This window comes from Schistocerca gregaria, chromosome 2, assembly GCF_023897955.1.
Source record: "Schistocerca gregaria isolate iqSchGreg1 chromosome 2, iqSchGreg1.2, whole genome shotgun sequence".
NCBI lineage: Eukaryota > Metazoa > Arthropoda > Insecta > Orthoptera > Acrididae > Schistocerca > Schistocerca gregaria.
In genome coordinates this window covers 374,159,574-374,173,815 of record NC_064921.1, presented here as the reverse complement: position 1 = coordinate 374,173,815, position 14,242 = coordinate 374,159,574, and the positions used below count along the sequence as shown (strand labels likewise).

At 43.0% G+C, this 14,242-nt stretch overlaps 1 protein-coding gene across 10 annotated transcripts in view; it reads right to left on the bottom strand.

The window, feature by feature from the left end:
- Positions 1-14,242, bottom strand: part of LOC126319942 (A-kinase anchor protein 9-like) — a 490,541-nt gene that overhangs the window by 286,413 nt on the left and 189,886 nt on the right. For 9 of the 10 annotated variants that reach the window (XM_049993656.1, XM_049993664.1, XM_049993682.1 and 6 more), the window contains one exon: positions 6,333-6,524. The exons of the other annotated variant lie outside the window; for it this stretch is intronic. In XM_049993656.1, the coding sequence (XP_049849613.1) occupies positions 6,333-6,524 (192 nt within the window). The remainder of the gene's footprint in view (positions 1-6,332; positions 6,525-14,242) is intronic. 10 annotated transcript variants of the gene reach the window in all.

Here is a 14,242-nt window from a genome sequence, read left to right as displayed (position 1 = left end):
TACCACAAGGGCACTGCGGGGCGGGGTCACCGGATAGCAGGTAGCGGTGGTTAAACCGGCAATGCCCAATCCGCAACCTGGCCAAAATGACCTCCTCTTGCCGAGATGGTCGGGAGGAGGTTGTCCAAGCTGTTGGGAACGGTTTTATGGCCCAGAGCTTATTTTCTTGAAGTGATGACCAAGTATCCCACCATAATTACACAAACGTCTTACAAACAACCCCACTAATGTCAGATGATGGGACACAAAGGGAAGCTGGCCGAGGTAGGACTGCAGCCTTGGCCGCAGCATCAGCAGCCTCATTCCCAGGCACTCCTACATGGCCGGGAACCCACATAAAGCTAACGGGAGAGCCACCATCAGCAAAAGAATGGAGGGATTGCTGCATCCGTTGGACCAAGAGATGGACCGGATATGGAGCTCCAAGGCTCTGAGGAGCACTGAATGAATCAGAGCAGAGTGCATATGGAAAATGGCGGTAGCGGTGGACATACCGAATGGCCTGAGAGAGAGCAAAAAGCTCGGCCATAAATCTGGAACAGTGGTTGAGGAGCCGCTATTTAAATGTAACATCCCGTACAACAAGGGCACAGCCGACATCATTGTCAGTTTTGGAGCCATCAATGTAAATAAAGGTGTTATTGGCGAGTCGTGCACGAAGTTCGACAAACTGTGAGCAATACACTGCATCCGGAGTAGCTTCCTTCGGGAGCGAGCAGAGGTCAAGATGAATGTGACCCGGAGCCTGGAGCCAAGGTGGTGTCAGGCTCTCACTCTCTCTGAAGGTGGTAGGGAGGGCAAAATCCAATTGTTGAAGCAGGAGACGAAAGCAGACTCCAGTGGGCAGCAGGGCAGACAATAAAACCCATACTGATGGTCAAGAGAATTGTCGAAGAAGGACTGATAAGAGGGGTGGTCAGGCATTGACAACAGCCGGCAGGCATACCGACAAAGCAGAACATCGCGCCAGTAGGTCAATGGTAATTCAGCAGCTTCAGCATAAAGATTCTCAACGGGACTGATATAGAAGGCTCTGGTTGCAAGACGTAACCTCCGATGATGGATGTAGTTGAGACGGCGTAAGAGGGATGACCGAGCAGACAAGTAGACGAGGCTCTCATAATCCAGCTTTGATCGGACTATGGACCGATATAAGCGAAGCAGGACAGTGCGATCCACTCCCCAAGATGAACCACTAAGAACACGCAAGACATTAAGAGAACGTGTACAATGGACAGCCAAATAAGAGACATGTGGAGACCAACAAAGTTTCCTGTCCAATGTGAGCCCTAAAAACTTCGTTGACTCCACAAAGGGGAGAACAATGGGACCGAGATGTAAGGATGGTGGCATGAATGCTTTATATTGCCAAAAGTTGATGCAAACCGTCTTCTCTTCAGAGAACCGGAAGCCATTAGCCACACTCCATGAGTATAGGCTGTCAAGACAACGCTGAAGTCAGCGCTCCAGGAGGCACGTTCTCTGGGCACAGATCGTGAAGTCATCGAAAAAAAAGAGCCGAAGACGTTAAGTGGAATGCAATCCATAATGGGATTGATCGCTATGGCAAAAAGGGCTATGCTCAAAACGGAGCCCTGAGGCACTCCGTTCTCCTGGAGGAAGACGTCGGACAATACGGAACCCACACATACCCTGAACATTCGATCTGTTAAAAATGAGTCAATAAAAAGGGGCAGGCAACCACGTAGGCCCCACCTGTGCATAGTGCGGAGGATACCTCCTCTCCAACAGGTATCGTAAGCCTTCTCCAAAACGAAGAACATGGCTACCGTTTGGCTTCGCAAAAAGTTGTTCATGATGAACATTGACAAGGTCACAAGGTGGTCAACAGTGAAGCGGCATCGATGAAAGCTGCATTGAACATTAGTAAGTAGCCAACGAGATTCAAGAATCCAACCAACCGGGCGTTAACCATGAGCTCCATCATCTTACAGCCACAGCTTGTAAAAGAAATAGGGCAGTAACTAGAAGGAAGGTGTCTATCCTTCCCGGGTTTGGGTATAAGAACAACAATAGCCTCAAGCCAACGCGTGGGGACCTGACCTTTGGTCCAGACGTGGTTATAGGTACGAAAAAGAAAGCATTTGCTTGCCGGAGAAAGATGTGTCAGCATCTGAACGTGAATGGCATCTGGCCCCGGAGCAGAGGACCGGGACAGTGCAAGTGCGCGTTCGAGTTCTCGCATGGTAAAGGGGCATTATATTCTTCCAGATTCAGCGAGTGGAAGAAAGGTCACCAAGCTTCTTCTGACTCTTTTATGGGAAGGAAGGCAGGGTGGTAATGGGCAGAGCTTGAAACCTCCGCGAAAATGTTGCCGAAGGTGTTGGAGACATCCACAGGGTCCACAAGCACCTCATTACCTGAAGTCAGGACAGATATCGAGGAGTGGGCCTTAATGCCCGACAGCCAGCACAAGTTACCCCAGACGACAGAAGAGGGAGTAAAAACGTTGAAGGAGCTTGTGAAAGAGGCCCAACAAGCTTTTTTGCTGTCTTTGATGACTCGACGACATTGTGCTCGGAGCCGTTTGTAATTAATACAATTCGCCAGCGTAGGATGCCAGCGAAAGGTGCGTAAAGCACATCGTCAAGCACGGATAGCGTTTCTGCAAACCTCATTCCACCAGGGGACTGAAACGCAATGTGAAGAAGAGGTAGTACGAGGACTAGAACGTTCGGCAGCATTGATGGTAACAGAAGTGAGGTATTTGACCTGACTGTCACAGCTGAGAAAATCTTGATCTGAAAAGGTCGCCAGGGAGGAGTAAAGTCCCCAGTCAGCTTTCGGTATCTTCCAGCTCGAGGGACGTGAGGATGGGGTGTGCTGCAGGAGATGAACGACACAGGGGAAATGGTCGCTCGAATAGGTGTCAAAAAGGACATACCATTCGAACAGACGGGCAAGATTGGTAGAACAGATCGAGAAATCCAAGTGGGAGTAGGTATGAGTAGAGTCCGAGAGGAAAGTTGGGGCGCCAGTATTGAGGCAGAGAAGATTGAAATGTTGGAAAACATCCATAAGAGGGAGCTTCTCTGACAGGATGCAGGAGAACCCCAAAGGGGATGATGGGCATTGAAGTCACCAAACAATAAAAACGGCGGAGGAAGCTGAGCAATCAGGTGCAATATGTTAGCCCGACTAATTGCGGATGATGATGGAGTGTAGACAGCACAAACAGAAAAAGTAAAGGCAGAGAAAGTAATACGGACAGCTATTTCTTGGAGTGGGGTGGTCAATGGGTTGGGATGGTAAGAGATATCGTCCTGAACGAGCAACATGATCCCACCATGAGCTGGAATACCGTCCACAGGCGTTAGGTCAGATTGCTCGGAGGTATAGTGGGTAAAAACAATATGGTCAGTTGGATGTAACTTTGTTTCCCGGAGACCAATGACGAGCGGACAGTGCAGGCAGAGGAGCAGTTGTAATTCCTCCCGATTAGATCGAATACCTCTTATGTTCCAATGTAACAGAGCCATCGCGAGTCAGAGAAAGGGGGGACAAAACGGGGGAAGAGCTGATCACCTCGACGGCCGCGGAGGGCCAGATTTCGAGGGAACATCGCTACAACTGTCGGGAAGATCCTGTACCATCAAGTTGTCGCCAGCTGTAGCCAGATTCCTGGGCTGCGCAGGAGGGGCAGCACTGTCCGCTGACAACAGGCCTGCTGAGTGCCTGGCAGCAGAGCATCCCGGTGAAACTGAGGACGGCCAGGAGCATGACTGTTGGATGTAGCATCAGATGAAACGCGCCAGGGTGGAGATGGGGATAAAGAATTCTTCTTTGAGGCCTTCTTGGAAGACCGATGAGTCACAGGGATGGTAGGCTGTGGGGGCTGGACCCGAAAGAAGTCCTCACACTAGGGGTCCTTTTTTGAACGCCGGGGTTCGTAACGTTTCCCCGATGGACGCCTGAGAAGAGGATCACTTCTCAGGCGGCAGAGGAGGAGGAGGAGGAGGAGGAGGAGGAGGAGGAGGAGGAGGGGGAGGAGGAGGGAGGGTGGCCCCTGGGGCAGAGGGGGGCAGGGGCTGCGAGGGATGAGGATTTGGAAAGGAGGGATTTGGGAGGCAGAGGCATAGACTCCGGATGGGGTGAGGAGGAGGAGGGGGGACAGGATAGGGGTGAGGAGACTGCACAAGGAGTGGACACGACTGAAGCAAATGACGTTGTCAACATCATGGGATGGAGGCGGTCATATTTCTTCCTGGCCTCAGAATAAGACAGGCGGTCCAAGGTTTTCAATTCTTGTATCTTCTTCTCCTTCTGATAGGCAGGGTAGTCAAAAGATCTAGGCGAGTGGAGGCCAGGACAACTGTCACACAGAGGTGGTGGGGTGCATGTATGTCCCTCACGAAGAGAACGTCCACAATCGCCACAAAGGGGCTCAGCTTCACACCGTGACAACATGTGCCTGAAGCACAAACATCGAAAGCATCGCATGGGAGGTGGGACGTAAGGTCGCACGTCGCACCAGTAGCACATCACCTTCACCTTCTCCTTCTCCGGGACGAAATGCATGCCACGGCACTCCAGGTTGGCCCTGAGCTCCTCATCAGATTGCAGCAGGAGGTCCCGATGGAAAATAATCCTATGCGTCCTATTGAGCGCCAGATGTGGGACAATGGACACTGGGATGTCCCCGAGTCGGTCGCATGCCTGGAGCGCTGCTGACTGTGTAGCGGAGGTCATCTTTATGAGAATGGACGCCAAACGCATTTTACCAAGAGCCTCGATTTCTCTGAAGATATCCTCAAGATGCTGTACAAAGAACATGGGTTTTGTGGTGGCGAACGTCCCCCCATAGGTCCGAGAACAGACTAAATAGCGGGGGAAGTATTTCGCCCCAAGCCGGCGGGCCTGTCCTTTCTCCCAGGGAGTGGCCAAAGGGGGGAAAGGCAGAAGTACCAAAACCAGAGACAGAGACAGAACCTTTCCTCTTAGAAGACGCGGCCGCGGAGTGACCTGATGCATGTTGACGTTTCATCTGGAAATGTCTGCCCCGATACCACCCACTCTGATCAGAGGCTCTCCCCACGGGCGCCTCAGCAAGGGCCACGTGGCAGGATGACCGTTGCCGGGAGTCCTGATGCCCCAAGTAGATGGGCATCTACTCCTTGGCTTACATGGGGAGGGTGCAGCTCAGGTATCGGCAGTACGATCCCTGTGTTGTCAGGGGGCTATAACCCAGAGGGTACATGACGACCCCACCACAACAGGCTGGCTACTATGCTGAATTACGGGTGCCGTGGAAAGTCCATCATGATAGAAGGTGCAGATGGGGACGCACTACGGGTGTAACCTGTGCAACCCATCATGTGTTTAGGCTCAAATTTAAGAACAGCAGGTGCAGTTAAGACACCGTTAAGATGATGAGTGTCAAGGTCTAAGTGCACTGAGGACCAGTGATACACCACGTAAGGTGTCCTTCCTCAAAAGGCTCGTACTTCTGTAGAATTTTGAAAAATGGAGGTCAAACCCCAATGGGGACCATCACATTAAAGGTCAAAACGATTGAAACTCCTTTTAGTCGCCTCTTACTTGCTATATGAGTTTAATCACTTTTACGTTGAAGAGAGCTTTGATGTATGGCCTGAGGGTTAGATGTTATGCATCAGTAGATGTTGATGCTTTATGTTTGGTTAATATACTAAAGAATGAGACTTGAAGAGTTTTAAATTCACAGAACAGTTCATCAGTGCACCTGATAAAAGTGATGTCGTCATCTGCCGAAATATTGCGCTTCTTAGATACCGACATCCAGCAGTTCATCTTCGAACTATTTCGACACAAAATACACTGGGAGAAGCTGAAGAACCACACTATTAAATCTTGATCAGCAGATGTACTAATACAACATATAATGTAAAAGAAAGCAACAAGGATGAGATTCTCATTGAAACAGACTTATCATTTAAATAGTCAAGCCTGTTACATGATCATGCTGAATATGAGGGCCCTCTTTCCCTTATTATAACAATTCTCAGAGATAAACTTAATCACCCACTTGTTTTGAGAATGTTTGCATCACCTTTCTGATTCAGTGAACACACTCCTCATTCCTTCCGCTAATAGTTCCCAATGTTAATACATTGTTGGTTACATTAGCAGCGACTGCTGGATAGATAAGTTGTAGACATATTTATGACTGATGCCTAATATAAAATATGTTTTTATTACTGCAGAGCTGGAACGTTTTCAATATTTTTCTTTCTAAATTCTAAATATATACATAATTTTCAAAATAATTATTACATGATGAGGTATTCTTATACGTCTTCAGAGGTACAATGCTACAATGATCTTCCACTTACTGCTTTTCAACTTCTGCAACTTTCTGCTCAAAGTACCGACGAAGTTCTTCAACTTCTTTAGTGTACTTTGCTTCAAGTTCCTGTCTCACATCATCTAAGGCTGAAATGTCTCCACACTTAATTCCAGCAATTAAGTCACGCAGTTTTGAGATTTCAACATCTCGTTCATGTGATAACAAGTCAACAGCAAGCCTTTAAAAACAAATATAAAAATGAAATAAACCAGTTAACATAAACAAAGTGAACAAAACAGAGAGCAAATAATAAATAATGATAAATAAATGAACAAAATAAGAGTAAAATGTTACAGATGACTATTTGCAAGGCAAATCAAGCATAAATAATAATAATAATAATAATAATAATAATAATAATAATCAAGTGTAAATAATAATAATCAAGTGTAAATAATAATACTAATAATAATAAGAAGAAGAAGAAGAAGAATATCCACCAGTACATCAATGCAATACAGCTACATCCAAACTTATATATACAACTACAGAAATCCGTAATTATTGATGCATGTTCAATTACTCGAAAGTTCCTAAATGCAATATAACATATACCGTACAGTTAAAAGGAAGTCACACTTGATCAAGGTCCGCGTCACTTTCTACTTTTGACCAGACATAACGTCTGAAAATAAGAAAGAAACAACAATAATAACAATAATAGCTAGTGTCGGGTTACTAGCCCCTATTGAGTTAAGCTGATAAAGGAACGTCTTCCAGCTACGGATGTCATTGGGGAAACCAAACACCTTGGCCACAATGGAACCAGCTAAGGAAAGGAAAATCCCTGAGAGGACCGACAACTGCTTTGTGATCAACAGTGGAGGAAGACCACAGTACATAATGATCGCGAAGATGGATGAATTGGTCAATGATCAAGAAGTGTCTGTATCCTTTGCTAGGGACAGCCTTTTCACATCTGGTAGTAGGTATACAAGGACTGTTCAGAAAATTCTGGTACATTCGTAACTTCACACCAATGGTTTGCTGGAGCGAAATGGGATTGGCATCCCTGCACACGCCTATGTTTAATGTGTAACTGCCAGAAGTTTCATTGCTGTTTGTCAGTTATTGTTCAGTACTATATTGAGTAGAATGTTGTGTCGCACAGTTTGCGAATTTTGAGATGGCAGCGTTAGAGGAGCAATGTGTCTACATTAAATTTTGCATGAAACTCAAGAAAACCTTTACAGAGGCACACAAATGATGCAGAAAAACTACAGTGATTAGTGGTTAAGGCGTACTCAGTGTTATAAATGGTTCACATGGTTTAAAAATGGCCAGGTGGAAGTTAAAGACTACCCCTATCAGAAAGCCCTTCAACATCTACTGATGATGCTCATGTCAGGAGTGCCAATGAAATTGTGCATGACAATCCAACACTGTCCATCCAAGAAATTGCAGAAGAATGTAACATTTCAGTTGGATCATATCATAAAATCCTGACACAGCATCTTGGCATTCATCGCGTGACCACCAAGTTGGTCCCATAGCTCATGAGTCAAGACAAACACTTTCACCTCACAATCTGTGAAGAACTTTTGGATTGCACAAATATGAACAAGATATTCCTTAATGGAATCATAACTGCTGATAGGACACGGGTGTATGGTTATGATGTTGCTTCAAGACCAAAAAAGATCGTCAGGTCAGGTTGTATGTCAATGCCGTGCTGATAGTTCTCTTTGACTTTCAATTATTAGCTCATCAATTCATGCCACAGGGACGAGCTGTTAATCGATGGTACTACTGGGGTGTGTTGCAATGCATGTGAGAAAATATGAGAAGGAAACGGTCTGAAATGTGGTGTGACAATACATGGCACTTGCATCATGATAACAAACCCACACATTCATTCTTGCTGGTGCGTATCTATTGCACAAAAAGTGACATCACTGTACTGCCTCACCCTCCATACTCTCCAGACCTGGCCGCCGCAGACTTTTTTTATTTCCAAAGTTGAATACCCCTTGAAAAGGATGAAGATTTGCAACAACAGATGATTCACCAAGAGGTGTACCAAGACTGTTTCTGGAAGGGGAAACGGTCTTGGGAGTACTGCATCAACTGTGAAGAGAGTATTTAAAGGGCACCATGCACAATAAGTAAAAGATACATATGGAAAAATTTTGTGAAGAAAGTTCTGGAATTTTTTGAACAGACCTCATAAAACACTCAGATAATAAAATGATGAGTCCCTCAGAAAAGTTATGCATCCTGGGGTTCACCAGATCAACTCTGGAGCTGCAGCTGGGGTAACAGCTTAAATGCCAGGAGTGATGAGAGGGATTCCAGAAGGCCTCCCAGTGGGTCATGCAAACCAGCTACTGTCATACACCAAAAGCACCCACTGTTTGCAGCTCACATTTACTTGTGAGCTAGAAGTGTTACTTCACAGTCAAGTGCAGCTTAGATGCCACTCACAAAAGACAGACTAACAGCTAGCGCACATGAAATGGACTGATGATACGAATGTGTTCATTATGTGCCAGTATTATTTTATCGCTAGGTTTGAGACTAAGGTCATTAATTACATAACAGAGCTACATGTGCAGTATAGTAAGCAGCACCATTCTCTGAAAGTTACACAACAGAAAGCAGCACAACAGAAACTTGCTATTCTAGTTGTTGAGTTGAGTTGTTTGGGGAAGGAGACCAGACAGCTAGGTCATCGGTCTCATCGGATTAGGGAAGGACGAGAAAGGAAGTCGGCCGTGCCCTTTGAAAGGAACCATCCCGGCATTTGCCTGGAGTGATTTAGGGAAATCACAGAAAACTTAAATCAGGATGGCCGGACGCGGGATTGAACCGTCGTCCCCCGGAATGCGAGTCCAGTGTCTAACCACTGCGCCACCTCGCTCAGTGCTATTCTAGTAAGGAACCTGATACCAGCACCAATACTGAACAAAATCAAATCAGAGACTGCTCCAATTACACAAATTTAAAATTTATCACTTCACTCAGAAGGCAATTTCACCTTTGATCAGCACAGATGATGATTATGAACCCTGGAAAAAAAAACTGTTATAGTATACCAGGAACAAGGCATCTCAAGGGAACTAGACGATAATAAAACCTCAGTGCTGAACTTAATACAGCCCTTGTGGAAAATGGAGGAATTTTCCCTACACAGAGGCCACGAATTCCCAAGCAAAATACCTCCAGGAATCTCGGGGAATATCTATATTTTCAGCTACACCATTCTGCTAAAGTACCTGTCACAAAATGCATATAGTTCTGATGAAGCTCAGATATCTACCTATGCAGTAGGCATTTCAGTAGTGAGATCAGTACATGAAAAGATGGTGCTAGTATATGAACACACAGTATTCGTTCAGACTACAAAGCACTATGGAAAATACATTTCATCAGTGATATAGAAAATTTGTGAAATGTATTACCAGAATAGAGAACACAAGAAAACATCCAAGCACACGTGTGCATGCGCACACTCACATCAAGATATTATACCAAAATACCTTGCACAGGATATAACACACAGAAACAAAACAGACACATCCATATACCACCCTATCACATGCTTATGCACAATATACAGCGTTCGCATAATGTATAAGGAAACTGAGGTATAGACACTTAATGTAAATCGAAGAATTGACAAACAACAGACAGACTGCATGAAGAAATCGATAAAGGTTGTAAAGAACAATCTAGACTCTGTCATACTAGAGCAAGCAGCAGATTAAAAAAGTATCATTCTACAGCCCAAATTGATTGCAAAAATGCATCTGATTCCATTCCACATACTTTCTTTATCAAAGTTCTGCAGATTTATGAGATAAACACTTCAATCATCAGTACTCTCTCATCCGTGATGAAGCACTGAAAGACACATCTACAACTCAAAGGCAACAACAAAATAATGATAACAAAGGAAATTATGGTCAAGAGACGCATATTTCAAGGGAATAGTTTGTGCCGCTTACAGTTCTGCTAAGTAATCAATCCACTTTCATCAATATTCAGTTCAATTAGATACGGATTTGCCATCAGAAGCGGCAATGGCTGTATCTTAAATCATCCTATGTATATTTCTGACATTAAAATATAAACCTCAAAAGAAACACATATTCACCTCCTTTCAGCAGTAGAAATGTGTTCCAGAACATAAGCATGTAATTTGGCATAGACAAAGCATGCTCTACAATATGACAGTCATGATCTTGGTGCCTGTTTCACCACACGTGGCATATTGATTCTCCCCCTAGCCACCAGTTTCTCAGAGATCTGCACACGTGGGAACTAGCCCTACAACATATCCTTGGTTATCACCACCAACCTGGCCTTAATTTACGTTAATTCCTTCTGTCTCAGTATTTCTTCACAACAACTACTCCTTTCTTCACTCCATTTTAGTTTTCTATGTCATGTCTTTCATTTTCTCACCTATCTATTTTTCACCTCACCCTCCCACCTCTGTTGCATCCAATACACTTAGCTCTTCACTCTTATTAGCACAATGTTTAAATAGTAATCTTTGTCTTGCATATTATCCTGTATTCCACCTTTAAGCTTTCAGGTTTTCAAATCTTGTCCAGTGCACTCCCGAACAATCAATCTTTCCTTCTCATCCTGTCTGTTAAAGTCTCCCCACACTTGGGGTTCTGGATGACTTTTCCGAACTGTACCCCTTTTCCTAAACCTCTCCAGCTCTTTTCCTAGACCCCTCTTCCTTCCCCTTCAACTCTTCCACTGGAAGAAGGAGCCATTGGTTCCAAAAGTTTGTGCAAGTTAAACCTTTTTGTGTGTGTGTTCTCCTGCCACTGCTTGGCGAGTAGATTTTTTTATCTATCCAGTTACATTATACTATCAATATGATAGGTTGGATTAGAAAAGAACTGCACTGAAAACATTCAATTTACATGAGTCAGAATAATGTCAATTTGCAGGCATCAGACCACTGGTTAATGCAGGTTTGCATGTAGAGACAGGAATTTCTGACAGTGATACAAGATCATGTCATTTCAAGTATAAACTGAAAGAGCACACATCACACATTACATCGGTGTGTGAAGCCTCGGCACCCAATGAATATCTGAAAAGGCATAAGATCACCAAAATAACCCCCAGAAGTTGGGACAGCTGTAGTAATTAATGAAAGACTTTCTTCCATACTAAAGGTACAGTCTCTCACCACTGTTATGGAAAATGAAAACTCTAAAATATGTAGAACCTGTAAAAATACACACTTTACCATTGATTCCAAAATCAAAATTTGTTAAAATTAATTTTTGTTTTGTGTGTTGGCTACATGTACCAGGAGCATGCACAGTTGTCATGATGAAGCAGCCAGTATGCCAACTAATTGTGTGAAAGCTTACATCTAGTGGCAGTAGTGAGAATTAATGAAGTGCTCGATTGTGCCAATACTGTGTTGTAAGGAGCAACCATCTAGTGCCAAGAACTGTGAATAATTAACTGCATACTCTATTGTGTTTTAAATAATATTTGTAATGATTAAGATATGTAACACTTAAATTATGTCACGTATAAAAGAGCCAATTAAATGGCAGTATCAAAATATGCATGAAATTAATTAGGGAGTAACAGTTGTAGGGAAACAGCTATTACATCTGTTAACAGAATTACAGTTGGACAAAAAACATGCAATCCTGTCTTTCTGATAGTTTGTGAGAAGACATGGACAAAGACATAGATAAACTGTGTACAAATGCTACTTTTGGAATTAACAGTTATTTAGCAGTTGTACACCATCATGACAAGATGTGTTGGGTCTGTTTCTAGAAATGTTTAAAAGCCAGTTTTTGCAACTCTGAAAAGGGCATCACAACACATATTATGGGTGGTGGCTGGCTATTTATACAATGGAAACAATTGCTTCTACGGATTACAAGCTGTTACAAGGAGCCAATTATTTACTTGACAAAAGGCTGTGGGAATTTACATAACATTTACAACAGAGACAATATAAACTGCTCACTGAAGTAACTATAGACTTAAGTATTTTTATTACATGTGTTGTGCAATTTGTGGCCACATTTTCAGTGAGCTATATTGCGAAATTAAGTTTTCATTTTGTGAAGGCAATTCCCTCAAGTGCAGTGTTTTTTATTTCAATAATTACCTTTCCATTCATCATAACTGGTGTCATGTGTTTCATTACATAAGTAGTGAGTGCATCATAATCCTATTCCATGTTCAACAGAAAAAAAGAGGAGAGGGGGGGGGGGGGGGTACAAGCTGAATTTCATATATTCTTTAATCAACTAGTGCAGCATATTTATATGAATGATGAAACATCTTGCTGTACTAAAATTGCCAATTGCTGTGAAGGCTATAACACAGCTAACTTCAAAAGGTACAGGCTAAATTCACTATTAATCAGTAGACACTGTGGTGAACATATTCTAGTGGAAACAATACTTTCATTTGTGTGTGAGAAACTGAGGTTTTATTTAGCATGATTAAAAGTTTAGCATCATGTTCAGTTAAACATTATTTTTCACATAATTACTGTAAAGTGAACAACTACAAACTTTCATTTATAAAAATAAGTGTTTTTCATACCAAAAGCCATCCACTAAAGGAGGACATTATGCCATCAGTGAAATGCAGATTAATTGTATATTTAATAACTCAACATTTAATAAGTAAATATTTTTGGAAATGTGAGTGGGTTAACATGTATTAAGTTTCTTGTGTTTGTGTTCAACCTTCGGTCATCTCAGAGTTCAGAAGCAATTATCAGTACAATTAGCAACTTTTCCTCTAATCAAATTAAAATTATAATAAATTATTTCATGTTTGCTGACTTGATTGCACCATCTTGTTATTAAGTATATAGTGTAAAGGTAATTAGCGAGCAGTTACTGCATGCCATCAATACTATTTCAGCGCAACGCCTTACGGTCAAATAAAGCTTATTCCTAATTAGGATGGGACTAATTAACTGAATCAAGATGGTACCATTGCAACCCGCAGCATAATAATAGATAAAACAAACCATTTTAACGGGCCTGACATAACATTTATTAACAAAGCTGAGCACGTCACATTCCTTACTGTCATTGGTGCATCCCACAACCATAGTTTCTGAACTACCTGCAATGAAAAAAGGCCAAATACAGCGACCTGGTAGATGAGGTAAAAGCCTTGTGCAAACAGGAGTCAGCACACATCATTCCTTTGGTAATATTGGACACTCGTGTTGCAGAAGAAAATTATACTGAACACATGCAGAGAAGTTCACTGGGTTCTTGAGAACACAGTTAATTTAATAATAACTTGCTACATAAACCGTTGTTATATCAATAGCTTGTACAAATGAATGAATTAATAAATAATAATAAGTAGTAAACAGGTGATGTTTGAAAGAACAAAAAAAGCCATATCTCACTCTGTAAAAAAAAAGGGGGGGGGGGGGTAGGAAGAGAATGGAAACAAACAATTTACAATAGACATTCTATACTCCTAAAATTTTCATCTCTCTTAAATCCAGAAATAAGAATTTTTACCTCTTTTGATAGGGTAGTCCTCCTCCTAATTCTCTAAAGGGAACCTACATGCACTATAACTCTGAAATTACAAGCCTGGACATCATCATCATCATCATCACCATCACCATTCTTTTCAAGCACAGCCTTTGGTAGTGTGAGGGTAGGCATTGTCATGTAACAGGGTGATGCTGCCCTACAGCATTCCTGGACATTTTCACTTTATGGCACGTTTTTGTGCAAAGTGTCTTCTCAGTCCTGTACAACAACTGTAGTTCCATACTCATGGAGCTCAATGAACAGTTGAAGAAGGAGGCCATCACAACCTTACCAGAACTTCTGTGAACAGCTTTGGATTTCCTTGGCAGGGGAGATGTGGTATGTTCCCATTGTTGGCTTTGCTGTTTGCCCTCACTCTGTC